The following is a 19,733-nucleotide window of genomic DNA, read 5'->3' as shown; positions in this document are numbered from 1 at the left end:
TACACATTCTTGTCAATCAGACTTCTGGGCTGCCTGGCAGGGGCTTTAATACTGGGGCAGATGTGCTGTGATTGTTGGCTGTAGTCTGCAGCCCATGCTCCACTGCAGGGAAGAGGGCAGAGTGGAAAAGCTGAGAGTTGAGATTTCCAGGGGTCTTCTGAACTTTTCAGTTGCTGTTGTGTGCCAGTGCTTAAGGTTGGCTAGAGGAGAGTTTATATATGACATGACAAATCAAGCCCTCCCGAGTTTATGCCGTCTGTATTTGTTGCCAGCATTAAAAAAAACAGGCTACAATGGCAGAACATCATCAGTAGTAGAGCTATCATTGAGCTGGTAGCTGAGGGCCTACACCATACCCCATTACGATGAGTAGGCTGTCTCTGAAGTATATGTCTAGGATGCTACAAGACTGTTTTTGCTGCAACAGATTCATGCAGCTACCCCTTTGGAAATATATTTGCAAAGATAGGGAAAATGTGTGCTTACGCATCAACAGAAGGGCATACGAACACTCTTGGGAGAAGCATAAGATCTGTTTGAATAACTTGGATATAGGCACAGGTCTTGCCTATGCAAGCAAACTTATTTTAGTGGTAGTAATCAAGTTACATTATCCTAGTGATTACCAAACTTACAACTGCTATCTGATGGAAAACTGGTCCCCATGTGGACTGAGCTTTCCATTCTGCTGCTGTGCAGCTTAGTCTGGTATATCTGGACTCCAGGATGCTCTGGGCAGTCAGGTCTGTTGCCTAGTTGGCAACCTTCAGTCTCGAAAGACTATGGTATCGCACTCTGAAAGGTGGTTCTGGAACAGCGTCTAGTGTGGCTGAAAAGGCCGATTCGGGAGTGACAATCCCTTCCACACTGGGAGCAAGTGCAGTCTGTCCCTGGCCTGTCTCCCTGGCTATGGGCCTTCCTTCTTTGCCTCTTAGCCTCAGACTGTTGGCCAAGTGTCTCTTCAAACTGGGAAAGGCCATGTTGCACAGCCTGCCTCCAAGCGGGCCGCTCAGAGGCCAGGGTTTCCCACTTGTTGAGGTCCACTCCTAAGGCCTTCAGATCCCTCTTGCAGATGTCCTTGTATCGCAGGTCTGTTGCCAGGTCTGTTGCCTGGCATCTCAGAAAGCTGTGCAATGGGATGTCTGGGCAGCCACAACTGTCCAGAGCATCCCAGAGGCCAGATAAGACACAGAGGCAGAACAGTAAGCTCTGCTCACATAACAGAAGGCTTTCACCAAATTCTGGATCCAGGGTTTGGAGAAGCCTGATCTATTCCATGCACACAAAGGTGAAGATGAGATTATAAACGGAGATTTACACACACATGCAATAAGGACAAAATATGCAATGGTGGCAGAAATGGGGGTAAAGAGACAACTTCCAACCAATGTTTCAGCACAACCAGGCTTATAAATGGCAGATTAAGACAAAGGGGACTAAAGAAGTTGTCAGAACCAAACTGGGGGAGAACTGAAAGTTGCTTGTTCTAGGAGTCTGAAAGTAGTGCAAAGAGGGCAGAATGCTTCCAGATATGGCCACTGGATGGAAAAGTCACCCAGCCTTGCTTGTGAGTTTGATGGAGCAGAGTCTACATCACAAGCTACCCAGCTTCTGGAGAGGGTGGCAGCAGCCAACAGTATAGAAACTAACCTTTTGTTTGAAAGCGTTTATTTACATATCTTACAAACAATAAAGTGCCTCTGTTAAGGGAGCTGCCCACTCCAATCTGCAGCTGGTCACGTGATCTTCTCAGGCAGCATGTGAGCATCAAAGCCATAGTGAATGTAGTGATAGACCTCCTCAGCTTTCTTCAGATGCACCTGACTACAGGAGACCATCTCCCTTGGGGAACTGGAAAGGGGAAGAAGGGAAGGGAATATTGGGGTAAGAGCAGTTTCTGCAGCATCAAGGGGAACATAACAACTTACCTGGGGGGGAGTCGGGATAAATGTCACCTGATGGGGGCACTGCTATCCCCCCCCCACTGCCTCTCTTCTGGCTTATTCTAAGGAAGGCCCTCAGAGGCCTCTGGAAGGTTTTTGGCAAAACTGGAAATTTTGTAGGCCTTCCGGAGCCATGCACATCCTCTCCAGCCCTCAGAAGGCCTAAAACGTTACTTCCCGTTTTCTCCAAAATCTGGAAGTGATTTTCAGCTTCCAGGCCCACAGCGGGGAGGGGGTGCATTTTGTGATCCTGGCCCCAGGCAGCACAGGGGCCAGGACTACAATTGGTCCCATTTTCATTCTGGTTTTAGGAGTGCTCATTTACCTTCCTGATGGCAGAGTTTCTATGGAGACCTTTGAGTTAAAAGTTGCCGCTGCCCAGCAGGCTGCACGGCCTGCTGGACCATCACAAGGTCTCTCAACAGCTGTTGGCTACAACAGCTCCAAAAAACCTTCCTGATCGGTGCAGGAGAGGTGGGGCAAGCTGCAGCCCAGTCTCTCTAGCAACAGCTAGTCAGAGTTTGGAAAAAAAGGGGGGGCACAAAGAAGCCCCTCTCTGTTCCCAACCCTGGCAGGTAAAAGGCCCTGCCCAAAACCAACCCAGTGACACTGTACCTGTTTGCCATCTCTTTCACAGAAGCAAAGCAGTGGCACAAGGCCAGAGCAGCAGGGTAGCTGACACATGGCATGCTCAAGTAGAAGCGGAGGACATCCTGCCTGGGTCCCTCCACCTCGGTGGGCACGCAGATGGCTGCCCTCTTCCGCTGCTCTACCAAGGCCAGCTCCTTTAGCAGGTCAGCAGTCTCCTCTTGGCAGGAACTGAAGAGCACTCGGATTCCAGCCTGAACAAATTCAGACAGCAGGTTGTCGTAGTACCTGGTCCTGTGGAACACCCTCCAGGCCTCCCCTGAAAGAGTTCACAAGAGTTCAGAGTCATAATTCTGATGCGGCCTCACTCACTGGTGCCTGAGGAAGCAAGACACTAACTTCAAACCCTGAGATGGTCAAAAGTGCCACCTGTGTTCTTGACCATTTAAGTCAGACTGCTTACTTCCAGAGAAGTAGCCATATTCATAGCTTTTGCCAAGAGACCTGAGGCATCTTAAGGCACCCATTTATTTCAGTATAATACCAATAGTTCCTTAAGACTAAAGAAGTCTTGAACCACAAGTGTCACTTAATTGTTCTACATCAGTGGTTCTCACACACTTAACACAGGGACCTACTTTTTAGAATGAGAATCTGTCAGGACCCACCGGAAGTGATGCCATGACCAGAAGTGACATCATCAAGAAGGAACATTTTCAGCAATCCTAGGCTGCAGTCCTACCACCACTTACCCAGAAGTAAGTCCCATTGACTATCACTGTTAAAAGAATATAGTACGAGCTTGTACTCGTAGCTTGTTAAAAGTACAGGTCTGTAACATTTCCCCAATGGAGTCACATAACATAGTAGTATCAAGTCTAATAAAAACAAAATATTGAAATGAATGGGAATCCACCTGAAATTGGCTCATGACCCACCTAGTGGGTCCCGACTCACAATTTGAGTAACACTGCCCTACATCAACCCAGAAGAAGGCATCCAATGGAGGGCCACAGGGCTCTATACTGGCCATCAGTTTTATAAATGACCTGAGGGGGCTGAGGGAATGTTAATCACATTTGCAGATAACACAAAGCTGGTCAGATCACCAACCCCCCCCCCCCCCCAAAGACTGAATGAGACTCCACCAGTGGACCCAGGCTAACAAGATGAAGTTCAACAGTAGTGCTAGTGTTAATAGAAGAAAGGCAAAAGCTGGGACAGTGACACACTTTGAAAGAAACAGAGAGACAAGCAACATCATTGGCAGTGGCATCACTAGGATTTGCGTCACCCGGTGCAGTGGGCCAGGCAACACTCCAGGTGGTGGGCAAGGTGATGTACCGTCTGGTTGGTACATCCCCACTGGTTTTTTGGCTGTACCTTTTGATAGAAAGGTACTTTTTAGAATGACAATCTGTCCAGTACTCACTGGAAGTGATGTCATGGCCAGAAGTGACATCATCAAGCAAATTAAAATATAGTTAAATTAAAATGAAAGAAAAAATTAAATAAGGGGGAGCCAGTCCTGTTCCACCAAGTGAGTTCTCTTTATGCCTGCAATAACCCCCCCCCAAAAGAATCAGTGAGATCTCCAGCCCTCCAGTGCCCAGTTTAAAGTCCTTCTATTTCAAGCACATCATTACAAAGACCCACCTGGCTTTACAAGTCTGAGAGCCCAATCCCATGCCTGTCTACTCAGAAGTAAGTCCCATTAGAGTGAATGGGGCTTACTCCCAGGAAAGTGTGGGTAGGATTGGGCTGTGAGGGAAACTTTGCAAGTGCAAAATATAAAACTTTCCCCTTAGCAGTTCAAGCCTCTTTGTTGGTTCTTTCTAGTGGGGGGGGGGAGGTTGCCTTCTGGAGCTTTTGTTGCACTCGTCCCATTGGATCAGGACCATTCTGGTGTCCTCTGGCCTGACCACCAGCCAAGGTATGTCTGCCTACTTGCGAGTAAATGCTATGTGAGGCTGCTTCACTTTCCATAGGGCTCCATACACTTGCAGCTGAGGGGGGAGGGACCTCCTCCTTAGGTGTTTTTGGGGCTGCATTCATTGGATCAGGACCATTCTGACGTTGGAGTCCTCTCAGTCTGCCCTTTTGGACAAAGCAAAGCAACGTTGCCTACTCATGAGTAAATGTGGCCACGTGGCTTCGTTTCCCTTCCCATAGAGCTGAACACACTAGCAGCTGGGAGGGGAACCTCCTTCTCCGGTGTTTTTTGGAGGCTGCACTCATTGGATTAGAACCATTCTGACGTTGTTCGAGTCCTCTCAGCCTGCCCTTTCCTACGGATTAAGGCAAGTGCGCCTACTCACAAGTAAATGCAGCCACATAGCTTCATTTCGCTTTCCATAGGGCTGAACACGGACCTCCTCAGGTGTTTTTGGGGGCTGCATTTACTGGATTGGGACCATTGTGGTGTTGTTGGATTTCTCTTAGCCACCCTTTTCCAATGGATGATGGCAAGTGCACCTACTCGTGCATAAACGCGCAATACGGCTCACTTTCACTTTCCATAGGGCTCCATGCATTTTTTCCTTCCAGTTTTTTGGCCATAACTTTTGAAGGAAAGGAGCTATCTCAACAGGGTTTTTGCATTGTGTTCTGCTGGTCATTCTGCAACCAACGGTGTATGGCATGATGCGGTAGCTTGTAAAGGCGCAATTTTAGCACATCACCCCCCAGGGCACGTCACCCTGTGCAGCCTGCACGCACCCCCCGCAACCCCCTAGTGACACCACTGAACATTGGTGCTATTGGGATTAAAGAGTCTGCTTCATCCCATCAGGGAGAACAGAAGCAAATGGAATCCATATAAGTGCAAGCATAACTGCAAGGCCAAGGCCAGAGGTGATGGAGGAGACTGATGGATATTTTAAGGGTTAACCTAACTTCTCTCAGATAAGAAAAACACCTGAAATTAGGAGCCAAAGAAGTGACTAGTTTTTCTGTTAAAAACAGGATAGAAAAAGTCATTATGTCAAGATGACCTGCAGAGAAAAACATGTGCGTCATAGCTTTCCCAAAAGGAAAATTCCAGGGTCTTATGTAATCAAAGTTGCAGGCCAGAAACTTCTCCATACATGGCTAACAGACTTCCCAGTTAGGGCTGGAACCATGCACCAGTATGCCCAATAAGGAAGTGGAAGTGACATGCAATATCACATGGGTCAGTTGTTTGTGACAGGGTACAAGTAAGAAGTTTTGGGTGGGGTTCTCTGAGAAGTCAATGATCCACCATGGGGTAACTTCGAACCTGTATCCATCCTAATCTATTCCTAATCTGTAAATAGCCTGTAAATAAACATTCTATACGCTTTTAAAGGAGTCTGTGTCTGCTTAGCATTGACTCAGAGATCGAAATCCCAGAAATCTCTCTATCAAGACCAAGGCTGCGGTCCTATACACACCTTCCTGGGAACACAAGGGGACTTACTTCTGAGTAGACATGCCTAAAATTGGGCTGTGAGACACTCCTCTGTGGACATGCGAGCAGGCACTCTGGGACAAATTTTTGGACCATAAAAGAGGCGGCACTGGCAGTCTGAAGATGTGAAAAGAAAATCTGCCCACCCTGGTGATGTGGCACCTTTCCATGCCAACAGCAGTTGGTTTGCAGGATTGGAAGACTGCTGCGGCGGGCACAGCATCAAATTGGGCAGAGAAGCAGCAAATGTGGATGCGGAGACTGCTAAATTCCTTCCAATTGTGACAAACTGAGCAGGGAGGTTTTGCTCGGAATCAGGTTTTTAACGCTGAGCTTTTGCACTGCTGTGGAATTTAGTTATCTGTAAGCATTTCTGAAGTCCAAATACATATCTCCAGGGTGACACCTTCATGCTATTTTTTCAATCAGACATTTTCAAGGGTTTTTCAATGCTTCAGAAAGTGGCTGATGTGCAGGAAATAATTGGCCTGTTCCAATTTATAAGCAAAATGTGGTTTTTAATTCTGAATGTCATTTTGAGCTTTAGAACTCTAAATCGTCCAGTAATATACAAGCATCTGGCTACACCAGAGAAAGCCCACAAAGAGACTCTAGAGAAGATGTTTTGGCTGTCAAAACATCTTCACCACAATTCACCACACCCAAGAACACGTGGCAGACTGAGGGAACAGCTGTGCAAAATCCTACACAAACTTGTTCTTCCTCGGAAAGTAACTCCCCTCATGTGTACATGCAGCTATCTTGACTGCTGGTTGCCCCGATCATCCTACTCAATGCAAACAAGAATCTACCCAGGAGTCTTGGGAAGCAGCAGGAGAACAATGCAGGCCTACAGCCCCCCAATATGGCTGGCAGCATCCACATTACCTGTTCCGCTTTGGAGCTGCTCTGTGCTGCCACCCCTTTGTGGTGCTGCTTTCTCCCCCTTCCAATCTAGCACTAATCACACAAACAATACTGGAAGCTGCCACCGCCAAAAGACGGCACTGCCCAGGGGACTGAGCAACCCACCTGCTCTGCCCCTCTCCTCCACAATCACACAGATCCGGTCAAACTTGCTCTTCAGCTGCTGCACCCGCTGGACCATCCTGCTCCTCTGCGCACCGTTCAGCAGTTCTGCCTGGCACCTCCTCTCCACGGCCAGCCGGTTGCTGACGATGTAATCACAGCTGCCCAGAGAGCAAACCTGAACCTGGACTCCATGAACAGCCTTCAGTGTGGAAATGACATCTGGCCCAGAGGAGATCTCACGGGTGTCTGCCAGAATAGGGAAGTGTGCTGGGGTCCGCGAGGAGCCACAGGACTGCCAGGTGGAGGTAGAGGAGCAGAAGGCCACACCATGTCCCAAAGGGTTTTCCAGCTGAAAACATCACAACAGAGCATCACTGGCTGCTATTAGAGAAATCAGGCCTAGAAAAGTGGGACACTGAGAGCTGGCCAATAATATTGTGCCATCCATCTATGTTGCAACTTAGAGATACAGAGGACCCCTACTTCCAAGGAGCTTACAGTGTGAAACAGAAGAAAAGCTCTCCTATATCAGACCAATAGGGAAAGCAGTGAGGAGGAGGGAGGAACCACTGCAGGCAAATATCACGACACCTCCAACTTGGTCAACCTGAGAACAAGGATCAGAAGGATAAGGATGATGTGGGGAAGGAGCCTGAAGGATGCAGGAGAGGGGTTATAAGAGGGTGGTTCTGGACCCATCACAAAGGTTTTCCTTTGCCCCTTAAAGATTTTAGTCCACCAAGGCATCCCTGGCCATTTCCCAGGCAGTTGACTTTTGCACTGAAGAAGAGGGATCTCTGTCAAGTGGCACAGACCCTCATCTGCCCTTAAGACAGACAGTGCCTCTAGCCTCAGGACTACAGAGACTTGGGGAAACACATTATTTCAGGTAGAGGGGGAGGAGAGGAAAAGAAGAACAGGGCGCCCTTCCAGTGGCGAGGAAGGGACATTCAGTCTTTCCTGGGTCTCCTGAAAGCTCTGGTGGTAAAAGCCAGGCACCACGACAAAAATAAAAAGCAGATACATTTATACTTTTTCCATAAACAGCCCATACCTGGAGGTCCTTTCCTAGAATCCCAGAGTTGTTTTGATCTTTGCACAGACGGTGAATGCCCAGCTCTGTGGGCAAGGACGCTTCCAGGGCCAAGGGTGTTTTGGTTCCACTCTCCTTAGGAGGCTGGATCCGAGTCTTTAGAGCAGAAGGTCTGCAGCACGTGGAGCGCTCTGAGGCTGGTGATGGGACAGAGCAGGAGTCCACGTCAGCACTCTTGCTGGGCAGTGTCTGCGATCCCATCAGCACTTCCACACAGGCCCCTCTTTCATCTTCACTGGAGTCATCAAGAATCCGAATTCGGGAAGGCTTCTTCTGCTGCACTGCAGTGCCCTTTTCCCGCTCCATGTGGGTCCCCTTCAGCTGTTTCCTGTGGCGGGTAAAGTACTGCCTTCTCCCATTTGCAAAACTTTCCTCCTGTAACAGGTTGAAGTTGACACAAACTTCCTCATCTTCACCAGAGCTGCTTTTGGGGTTAACTTCCTCATTCTCCTCCTCCATAACACAGAAACTATCTGCTAAATAGCTTTCATCCTGCTCCGGAACCTGGAAGAAAAAAGAACAGCTGAGACCAACCTGTGTACTTCTTTTGCATATCAGAACAGGAGAGCAGCAGATCAAACATCTGCAGGTTCTGCCCACTCTGAGTAACCAGAAAAATTTACTGTGGCCACAGTGTCCACAGTGTCACCTGCCCCAAAACATTTCCAGATGACGATGGTTTATCAGAATTCAGACTGTCCCCAGAAGGGCAGTACAGAGTTTGAAATCACAAAACAATGATTTGTATGTTTTGGGGTCAACAGAAATTATGGTGCATCAGGAAGATCCAGATAACAAATCCCTCACTATGCATGATTTTATGGGCCAGTCCCACTATGACTTTCAACAGCTTCCTATATCCAGATGATGTCATCTACTTGACTGAACAACAAAATCCAAGAGCAAAGAAATCTCTGCTACAGAAATGTCTCGTTTCCAAAGGACTGAATGTGGTTTCAAGGCTGTTACATCCGCAAACTCCCTGCTCGCCCAACAGGCCCAGCTCTTGTGTGCAGAAAAGCATGAAAGTCACATATGATTCAGGCCAGTGTAGCCTCTTACACATTAAAAACTCAGCACTACAGCCCTACTGCAGGAGTTCTCAAACTCTAAACTGCCATAACCCACCTTGCCCCCGGGCTGGGTCACAACCTGATACTCCTTGCCATGCCGCAAAGCCTTACTAGGACCCATCAGTGCCTGCTTCCTGGTTATGCCATGTCCATGACCCACTCCATTGGCCTCTGCAGGCCCCAGAATGCTTGTGGAAGCAAACCAGAAGTTGCGGATGTAAACAGGAAGTTGCTTCTGGTTGCTTCCCCAAGGCATTCGGAGGCCTGCAGAGGGCAACAGAGTGGGTCAAGGGCCTGGTGTAACCCAGAAGAGGCCTCCAGTGGCTCCAGCGGTAAGGCTTTGAGGTGCGGCAGGGAGCATTGGGTCATGACCCACCAGTGGATTGCAACCCAGTTTGAGAAACGCTGCCCTAGTAGGTTGTGCCACAGCAGTGTCTCCTCATTTTGAAATATGTCCCATTAAGCCTGCCCTCCACAGAAGCGACAAACATATAGAAAGGGAATACTATTTTCCCAAAGGGCTTTCATGGGTGTGCATAGAAAGCCAACTGTCGCACAGAATTTGTGAATCAAGATGAAGCCCAGCTTGACCTCCTTGCAAACATTCCAAAGGGCCACCTTCGTCACTCTACTACCTACCTGAGAAAAAACGGCCATTGAGTGATGTCCTTGACGCACCATCTTACACTTGTTGACAGCAGGGCTACGCACAGATCTCAGATACACTGCCTGCATCTCAGACTCTGAGCAGAGGAAAAAGAAATGCAATTCAAGCCACAGCCAACTGCCTCACTTAGGGCTGGACTACACGTTCCCAGGAGATGGTGCTCCGAATATGAAATGCAACTTTGTTAACTTTCACAATTTGAGTCTTTGCCACCTGTAGGCCAGGCTACCATCAATCAAGCAAGGTACCGGTTTAGTGTACTATTAGGAGACTCCTGGGTTCCATTCCAGAGCCCTTATACGAAATCTGTGATCATCAGAAAAGGGCTGTTGGATCCCAGCGCCAGCAGAGCAGCCCAAAAGCAGCCCTGGTTCCCACAGCTCGCAAGCAGGGCTCAGGCACAGATGCTCCCCACAGGGAAAGCAGGCTGGGTGTGCTCACCTGCTCCAGCACTCAGCCAGATGCAAGAGCCTGTCTTCTTCCTCAAAGGCTCAAACTGACTCGCCCACCACCCCCAAGACTATGATGTTCTGCTGGGAAAGGTTCCTTGCTTGGTAAGCACTTGTACGTTATACAGCGAACATAAGAAGAACAATGCTGGATCAGGCCAAAGGCCCATCTAGTCCAGCTTCCTGTATCTCACAGCGGCCCACCAAATGCCCCAAGGAGCACACCAGATAACAAGAGACCTGCAAGGCTTTCTGGGAATTGTAGTTAAGAACATAAGAACAGCCCCACTGGATCAGGCCATAGGCCCATCTAGTCCAGCTTCCTGTATCTCACAGCGGCCCACCAAATGTCCCAGGGGGCACACAGGACAACAGACACAACCTGCGTTTCGGTGCCCTCCCCTGCATCTGGCAATCAGAGGCAGCCTGCCTCTAAAACCAAGAGCTTGCACAGACCTACTATGACTTGTAACCCATAATGAACTTCTCCTCCATAAATTTGTCCAATTCCTTCTTAAAGGCATCCAGGCAAGATGCCATCACTACTTCCTGTGGCAAAGAGTTCCACAAACTAATTAAACGCTGGGTAAAGAAATATTTTCTTCTGTCTGTTCTAACTCTCACAACACTCAGCTTTCGTGGATGTCCCCTGGTTCTGGAATTATGTGAGAGGGAAAAGAGCTTCTCTCTGTCCAGCCCCTGCATAATTTTGTATGTCTCAATCATATCCCCCCAGGTGCCTCTTTTCTAGACTGAAAAGCCCCAAACGCTGTAGCCTTCCCTCATAGGGAAGGAGCCCCAGCCCAGTAATCATCTTCATCACTCTCTTTTGCACCTTTTCCATCTCCACTATGTCCTTTTTGAGATGTGGCAACCAGGACCGGACACAATACTCCAGGTGTGGCTTTACCATTGATTTGTACAAAAGCATTACAATATTAGCTGTCTGTCTCATGCAGTATCTTCAAAATACAGGTTGTTGAAAGTACCAAAATATTTCTGCCTCAGCAAGCTCTGAGTAGGAGCAGCTGACCATGGGGAAGTCAAGACCCATCAAAGGCCAATGACGAGAAAAAGAGAGGGCTCTTTACATACCATTTAAACCTTGTGTAACTTGCGTCTCATCATTGAGAAACTGAATGAGAGAGGAGCTGAGTTCGTTTTCTGAGCCAGCACACTCGTCAGAGGAGACTTCGGCTGCTCCTTCTTCAGACAGTTCGGCCTCTTCATCTATGAACTGTCTGACTGCATCCTACATTAAGCAAAAACCACACGTCAGCCTGCATTCTTCTCCAAGTCTTTCATTGTAGAACTGAGACAGACACCAGACAGACAAGACCCAGCCTCCTGCAACGGCTGTAAACCCCTTCAAAACTGGAACAGCCCCCCTCACCCACAAGATACAAGAAATTAGATGACACTGTGGTTCTTTGGGTCATTGGTCAACACATCAAGGAGCACAAAGGAAAAAGACCAATAGAACTGGCCTCTGTTATACCAACTTTGAAGCAGTTTCTGAACTAGTACTTTCAGCGACACAAGTTCATTCATGCTGATCTCTGCAGGCTGTGCCTAAAGGACGTACAAACCTGCAACGGAGATTGGGTTCCAGCAATGGACGCTTTTCCTGATTGGTTGTTGAAATGTGAACATAAGAACAGCCCCACTGGATCAGCAGAAATGTGGCTTCATGTACTCATGTCACTATATATAGTTGCAGATCACGTGAGTTATGACTAGCTTAGCCAAGCAGTTCCAGCGTGTGTTGGAATTATTTTAAATCACCCAACTGCTTCATGGTGTTGCTTACCAGTTCCAATTGCTGGTTCTCTGATGAAGGCTTCATTTCACCACATCATTGCACTTCTGCTTTTTGTGCCTACAAGTGTGTAGATCCAGTTTGGACAGAACAGCTGCCCCAACCGAACCATGCTGGGCCTTCAGCTCCTCATTCCACAACATTTATCACAGGGAAGCCTCCACTGCCTAAAGCAATTAGGCAGATTCTGCAGGGACTCTCTCCTCTGTTGTTTTCTAGAAACAATTCATCTTGTCTCAAGGTAGAGACTTACCTTTTTGTGTTATGCTGATATTATAATATTACAGGTTGAGCTTCATTACTGATATTACTGATACAGGTTGAGTCTCATTATTTGCAAGGGTTCCTTCCCAGAGCTCAAGGGGATGGCAAAAATCACATTAAAGCAAATCCATTTAAAAAACAATGTTCCTTTGCTAGGTGATGTAAAAACAGCCTTGCTGACCTTTGTGACATAAGGCAAGAATCATTAAGCAGATAATCCATCAATCAGCCTCTCTCCAGGCACTTAGAAAGGTTTCACTCTGAGCAAGGGACCCCTCCATTCACCCACAGCAAAGTGATTATCTTTCTTTCACATGCTTAGGGAGAAGTGAAGGGTCGCTTGCCTAAGAGTGAAGCCTTTCTAAGTGCCTGGAAAGATTGATGGATTGTCAGCCAGCTGCCCTCTCTCGCATTAACAAGGCTATTGTTAAACAACTGTTTTCCTTTCATTTAAAGGGCCCTTCTCATCCCATTGAGACAGAAAAATCTCAGTGGATGAATGGGTGAAAAATCCATGGATAATTAGGTTATACCTGTAATCGCTTGCATGACTGTCTCTCCAACAGTAAGAAAAGCAGTTTTTTAAACTTTGATTTTAAAGGGATGCATTTTCCCCCTTCTCCAGGGATCAGCACATTCCTTCTCATTTGCAGTGGCCATTTGCGCCGAGTCAAATTCGTGTTTAACAAGGTTGGGCCTGTATATTGCTTTTCTAATTTGCCTTCACTCTCTTGTACCTGCATGCTAAAGAAGGCTGCAGAGAGGAAGCTGTGTTTCTACACAGTAAACTAAAAGTGAGCTTCTCCAAGTAATAACACACCCCCAGCTCAGATGAACCAACTCTGCTGGATGTACTACACACACCTGGATCACACCACTTTTCCCCTTCTTCTGCCTCTTCACGCCTTTGATTGGCTTTTTGCTGCAACTCTTCTTCACATGACCCAACATTCGATTTGACTTCTCACAAAAGTCTGTGCTGTCATCACTAGATGAATCCGACTGGAATAAAACACAGACATCGGTAAGCATAATCAGAAACAGGCTTAGTATAACTCCAGGCATCCAGTTCTCCTATTCTGACTGGTAGAAACAGGTGATACTGGTCAGGATACTGTTCGGGTGAAATTATACCATGCTTTAAAGTTAAAAGGAAAAAAGCATACATTTGTCATCTTTAACAGTCTTTTCAATTATCAGAACATCCACAGCCTGCATTCACTTAAGAGTCTTGACTTCAAGGCCAGGCACAATGCATTTCCCAGCACAGTCTATAGTTAACCACGCTTGGGCCCCAGACTCAACCATGTCAACCACATCAAAGCTGTGCTGTTGCCTACATGTGTCTGGCATGATCTGTAACAATAAAGTGTTACAATACTTAGGACCAGTTGTCATCAACAAAACCAGGCTTAAGAGACAGAGGAGGCAATACATCACCCTAGTTTCTAAAGGTGTCCAGAATGAAGGTATAATGTAAGTAGCAGAAAATAGATTATAGGTGGAGCCTCAGTATATGCGGGGATCCGTTTTCAGACCCCCCGCTGATACAGAATTTTGTGGATACTCAAATCCGCGATCTTCGCCTCATTAACCCCTCCGAAAGGGACCAGAGCTGCACTTCCAAGAGGCTTCCCCGGGCCTTAGAATGCCTTAAAAGGTGAAAAAACATTTGCTTCCTGTTTCCCAAGGGAAACTGTTTTTTTGCTTCTCTGGTCATTCTGAAGCCTGGAAAGGCAGCAGATGGACATGCACTGCCTCTCCAGGCTTCAGAAACCCCTCCAGAGGGGACTGGAGCACAGTTCCAGTCCCCTTCAGAGGGCTCAGATAGAGCCACGTCTGGATCAATGTGGGTCCAGGGGATCCACATTGAGCCAGATTCTCAGATTTATAATCTGCGGATAAACAGGCTCCACCTGTATTCCACGACCAGAGTTAACGCAGATACCCACTTATAAGTCAACCCCACAGATAAGTCGAGGGCAGGTTTTCAGTCAACAATCATGGAATTTTCTATGACCCTCATAAGTCGGAGGTTAAACTTAAGGGGGTGTCTGACTATAGTTTTGTCTGATTTTACCCGAGGCCAGATCCTGAAAAATAACCTACCACTAATTGTTACCTAAGAACTGTAGTCTCTAATTTATTAAAAACATAGTAAAAGATCATAAGATACATTTTTATTCTTTTTTAAATTCTGGTCTTCACCACCTTTTCTGTCAACACTATCAGAGTAAGTGCACTGTAAACTACACACCAGTAAAACAGTGGTTCCCAACCTGGTATTCACGTACTCCCAGAGACACTCAACAGGACCTTTAGGGGTAATTGAAAAAGAATGAAATAATGGCAGAAAAAGGCAGGCCGTGCTCCAGAATGCCTTGCAAGACAGGAATGCCTTGCAAGGACCAGCAAGGCAGGAAGGGAGGTAGCTAGTTGGCTGTGAAAGCCCCACTATCATGAATAAGTGCATGTTAGGCCTAGGTTGGCAGTAGAAGCCTGAACTAAACTAAGACAGTGTAACTGAGAAGTTGCTAGCAGTTCCCAGCTGCAAGAATGTGAGTAAATAAACAAAAGTATTGTTGTCTCTCCTTTGCTGGCCAGAAAGGACAGATAGCAAGAATTACAACCCATTGGAATGTTTAGGACCTTAGTAGACAGAGAGGCACCTTATCAAGCGTGATGGAGTGCAGCTGTGGATCTCCAGTTGGGAGGGGTAAGAACTATGAGGGATTAGCAACCAGGCCAACTTCAAGAAGGTTCTGTTCCTCAAGGGTTCTGATTGGACAGTCTAATAAGTATGAAGTCACCTCAGTACTATTCGCATAAGAAGTATAATAATGAATGCCCAGGGGGTGTGGGTGCGGCCTTCTTGGACAGAGTTTTTGAGTGCAACATCCTGCACGCATGTGAGCTCCATTGTCCATCATGGGCACCTGGCCCCATAGGTAGCCCTGGAGCTAAGATATCTACAAGAGTAACCGACCCAGGTGAGAGACAGGTATTAATAGAGATAGCCAGCTAGCTTTATTATTTTATTGCTGATGTTTTATAGATGTTTAACCCCTGCTAATTGGGTAAGAGGCACTTTTTCAAGTGGGTGCTCCTTTTTTTAGCAGGGGGAGAGTAACTGGCCCACCTCACCCCAGCACTGTCTGTTCTAGTGGCTGTCTGCTGGTATTCCTTGGCATCTTTTTAGATTGTGAGCCCTTTTGGGACAGGGAGCCATTTAGTTATTTGATTTTTCTCTGTAAACCGCTTTGTGAACATTCAGTTGAAAAGCGGTATATAAATACTGTTAATTAAATTAATTAATTAATGTTTATGCCTCTAGCATTTGCTGCCTTATTGTAGAGTGTGTAACCTTATGTACTTAATAAACTAAAATATCTTTTACTAAGTTGTTTCATTGTCTGTTGTGGACGAAGGTTCAGAATCCTACCTAGCCATTCAGCAAGCTACCAAGTGCTCATTGAGGTCTAGTAACTGAGGACTGAGGCTTTAATTGGAGAAAGAGCTCAGTGCCTGCAAGGGATAGAATTAAGCCTAGAGGGTCTCAGTGTCCCTGGACGGAGTGGTGGCAATACTACTGGAGCAGAGGGGCCTTGAGGGCTTTAGGCTTCGAAAACCAAGAACTCTAAGCACCCCAAACCCCCCTTTGTTTACGACACCCACCAATAGCTAGTTTTTGGTCATCAATTCATCTATGAACCAGTGATTGAAAACCAGCACAGTAAAAAAGCTGAAATATAATATGAAAAGTGACCAATCACCTAGAATTTCTCAGCACACTTCTGGTGCAAAACAGTGCAAAGGCAGAGTCTTCTGTTCTTCAAACAGATGAAAAGAGAAAATATGTGATGAATACATGAAATCTGGGCTTTTATATGGAGGAGATGAAGGTTTGTATTATTAATTACAAACATTTTGCTAATATGAAGGGCACAGTTTATGGAAATGGGCTGCCAAGGGATATGCAAGTGAAAAAGGTTGGGAACCACTGCAGGAGATCCATGAATCAAACTGTGTTCATCGGATTGGGACCGTACTGGTGGTATTGGATTCCTCTCCACTTTCCCTCTGCAATGGACTAAGGCATGTTCACCTACCCATGAGTAAATGCACAATGTGGTTCAGTTTCACTTTCCATAGGACTCCAGGCATTTTCCTTCTCAGTTATCTGTCAGTTTCAGCTTCGAAACCTACCAAGGATTAGGTCCTGACCTAGCAAGTGGGTCACAACCCACAGTTTGAGAAACCCCGTTTTAGAATAACTTTTCTTAAAGTAAAGGAAGCTATTTGGACACTAAAAGCCAAGCTACGCAAAATATGTTTTATGCTTGTTCTTTCTGCAGCAGTTAAGTAGTTACTTACTGCAATGAGTGGACGTCTACGTTTCCTGATAGCACAGATTGGTGATTCGAGGTAGCAGCTGTTGTTGACCTTCAGAAAGAGAAATAAGTTAATTGCATATTGAGATTCCAGAGCAGAGTCTGGTGGCATTTAATGTTAACTGAATGACTCACAATTGGAGATGTCAACATGTTTCGTTTTCTCTTATTTTTTCTGAGAAAACCAATTTCTTCTTCACTGCTGGTCCCTGCTGTGAAGGAGTAAATGGGTAATGATCAGAAAATGTGTTCTTCGTGACACAACATATTTGTAAGTCATACAGCAAACACTGCCCTGGAAGTTTTACAGTCACACACAAGATTGGAATTGTTTGTGGGGAGTTCTCTAGCAGTACAAGGTCCAGTCTAAGCAGATTAAGACATTTCTCACCAGAGGAACAAGGCAAGTTACAAAATCTTGTGGAGCTGGAGATAAACATCGCTACCAAAAGTCATACGGAAGAGGGGGGGAAAGGAAACTTTTCAGTTCCTAGGCACCACAGGATTTCCACACACAAGCCTCAACAGGGGACACACAATCCATCTCTGACACAACAAGTGTCTCCAACCTTCTCAGTTTGCGTAGAAGAGATAAGTATGGGGGCAAAAGTGATGGAAAAGGTTCAAATACACATTTACTGTGAAAATAATTGAAGGGAGGGGGCACACACGGAGAGAAAGAGAATGAAGAGCTGAATTATTATTATTATTATTATTATTATTATTTTGTCATCCCGCCTTTCTCCCCGGAGGGACTCAAGGCGGCTTACAACAAAGGTTAAAACAAATTAAAAAACATAATTTAAAAAACAGATAAAAGCATATTAACAGATAAAAAACAGATAAAAGCATATTAACAACGTATCATAAAAACAGTAGTCAGATAAAAAGAGCATAGAGTAGCAAATCATAAAAGGATCAGGCCTGTAACCAGGTTTCTGTAATTATAGACATTGATTCACAACAGCCAGCCAAATCTTTTGATATATGTAGTTAATTATAAGGACAGCTTTAGAAAGTCTGTCTGTATTTATATATAGATGCAGAGGTCATGGGTGCAAGGAAGCATACACACAGGCACACATCAGGGATCTGTGTGTGCTCCATTTCAAATCTTTGAGATCACTGAGCCTTTGGCAAGCTGCTCCCTCAGCCTCAGTGATCCCCATCTGCAGTATAGGAATGACAGCACATATATAAACTACAGGAGATACAGGGTGGTTGTTAGAACATCTCCACCTCCCTACAATTAGGTTTCTGAATTCCAGAAGTGGCTCTGCTGCCCAAAACACCCCAGACCATGAGAGTTGCAGGCAAGCCAAATACCATGGACATGCTCTAGTTTTTACTTGGAGCAGAAACACAGGTATTTACAAAAGCACACTGAAAGTGCCTACTGCAATCTGATGTGTATAGTCTATAGTCTTACCTCAGAGTTTCTGAAAGTTCACACCTATTTGGATCGCATGTGGAGTGAGAGCATATCATAAAGCAGCAGGCAACAATACTTCTGTCTCCAAAATTTCATACACAAATCTGCTAAATCTCACCTGCAGCTGAGTGCATGTTGGAGTGCATGCTGAGTGCATCTTGGTTCTTGTTTCCCCCATTTCCAGGCCCTTGAGAAGTGAGGCCCTCGATATTAAAAGCTGAAATCGCCAAGTCTTTTTTAATCAAGCTGATGTTCGCTTCGCCTGGAATAGGTACTAGTGGGCTTACCTGCCTATTTCTAAAACATGAACTCATGCCAGCTCCTCTGGGAACTCGTGCATGTGCTGCCTGTCTACCTGTTGGTGTAGAAAATGCAGACTTTGCAGAGTCTGGTGATCGGCACAGTTTTTCTCCTGCTGGTGTCAAAAGAGAGGCTGTGAGAATAGCATTTTCAGTTGCTGTTAAACTAGAGGTCTGGTTTTGTAAATGTAATGGTGTAGAAAACTTAGTCCTATCAAGACATTCCTTACTCCACAACAATGGAGATTTCTTTGCTAAGTTGTCCTTTGAGTTAGTGTCTTCAGCATTAATGGTATGAAAAGCTACATGGCTTCTGCCATCTTTCACAGTGATTACTTGCTCTGAGGTCTCATCCTCAGACCCTTGAAAAGAAAACCCAAGATCAAAGTTGATGGAAAACAAATCTTGAGAAGCATCATATAATTCAACATGACTCTGAAGTTTTGGTTTGCTGAAATGATCTAGATTGGCGGATACTGCCAGAGTTTCGTCACTGGGGATTATTAGTGGATTTATGAGGTCTGTGTGGCTGGCTGAAACAAACTCATCTGGAGGCTGCTGTTTGGAGATTCCTACTTTGTTAGCTGGAGTATTGGCTTGATTGAACACATCTGACGCTGAAAGCACTCTCTGATTTCTGCTTGAAGGAGAGTCACACTTTGAAAAATGGTCCCCTTCAAATAAAAGTACAGACACGTCTTCATCAATTCTCGCATTTCCTACAGAACCTTTACAGAAGTCCTGATGTCCTCCACTTGCATCATTTCTGAAACCATGATTTGTCACTGGCAGATTTCCCACTTGGATACCAATCTGATCATCATCAAGATCAAAGATTTCATCCCAGTTAAGATCAACATTTGTTTTGCTAACAAAAGCCTTGGAAATGCAGCTAGTTACTAGAGGACAGTTATTCAAGGAACACAGTTTATGGGAATCCATTATCTCAGAGGTGTTCTGAGAGGGTCTTAATGAATTCTGGAACTCTGAGAAAGATACTGGCTTTTCTGGAAAGACTTCTGCACGCACACGAGAAACAGATTTTTGCACAGAGTCCAACTGCTGCGCTTCAATCTCTTTCTCACAGTCAAGGAGTTCATTCAGAGATGGAGGGGACTGCAACAGAAGTCTTGCTACATTCATTAGCACATCTTTTCCACAAGAAGAGTCACCTTCAGCACAAGTAGCTGGAAGCTCAAACAAATCCATCTCTGATGCAGGAAGATAAAACATGGAGGGTAAAAGCAACGAAC

The 19,733-nt window shown here is 45.9% G+C and overlaps 1 protein-coding gene across 1 annotated transcript in view; it reads right to left on the bottom strand.

Annotated features, from left to right (window-relative positions):
* Window positions 1-1,699: 1,699 nt before the first annotated feature.
* The window catches only part of FANCM (FA complementation group M), a 38,439-nt gene continuing 20,405 nt past the window's right edge, over window positions 1,700-19,733 (bottom strand). The window contains exons 16-25 of the mRNA XM_066624438.1: window positions 18,300-19,691; window positions 16,885-16,958; window positions 16,733-16,801; window positions 13,223-13,360; window positions 11,371-11,527; window positions 9,799-9,902; window positions 8,048-8,590; window positions 6,994-7,342; window positions 2,559-2,850; window positions 1,700-1,851 (exon numbers count right to left, since the gene is read on the bottom strand). Of these exons, the coding sequence (XP_066480535.1) occupies window positions 1,737-1,851; window positions 2,559-2,850; window positions 6,994-7,342; window positions 8,048-8,590; window positions 9,799-9,902; window positions 11,371-11,527; window positions 13,223-13,360; window positions 16,733-16,801; window positions 16,885-16,958; window positions 18,300-19,691 (3,233 nt within the window). The 3' untranslated portion in view covers window positions 1,700-1,736. The remainder of the gene's footprint in view (window positions 1,852-2,558; window positions 2,851-6,993; window positions 7,343-8,047; window positions 8,591-9,798; window positions 9,903-11,370; window positions 11,528-13,222; window positions 13,361-16,732; window positions 16,802-16,884; window positions 16,959-18,299; window positions 19,692-19,733) is intronic.

Source organism: Tiliqua scincoides, chromosome 1 (assembly GCF_035046505.1).
Source record: "Tiliqua scincoides isolate rTilSci1 chromosome 1, rTilSci1.hap2, whole genome shotgun sequence".
Taxonomy (NCBI): Eukaryota; Metazoa; Chordata; class Lepidosauria; order Squamata; family Scincidae; genus Tiliqua; species Tiliqua scincoides.
Note: the sequence above shows the minus strand (reverse complement) of the source record. Positions and strands in the feature narration are given on the sequence as shown.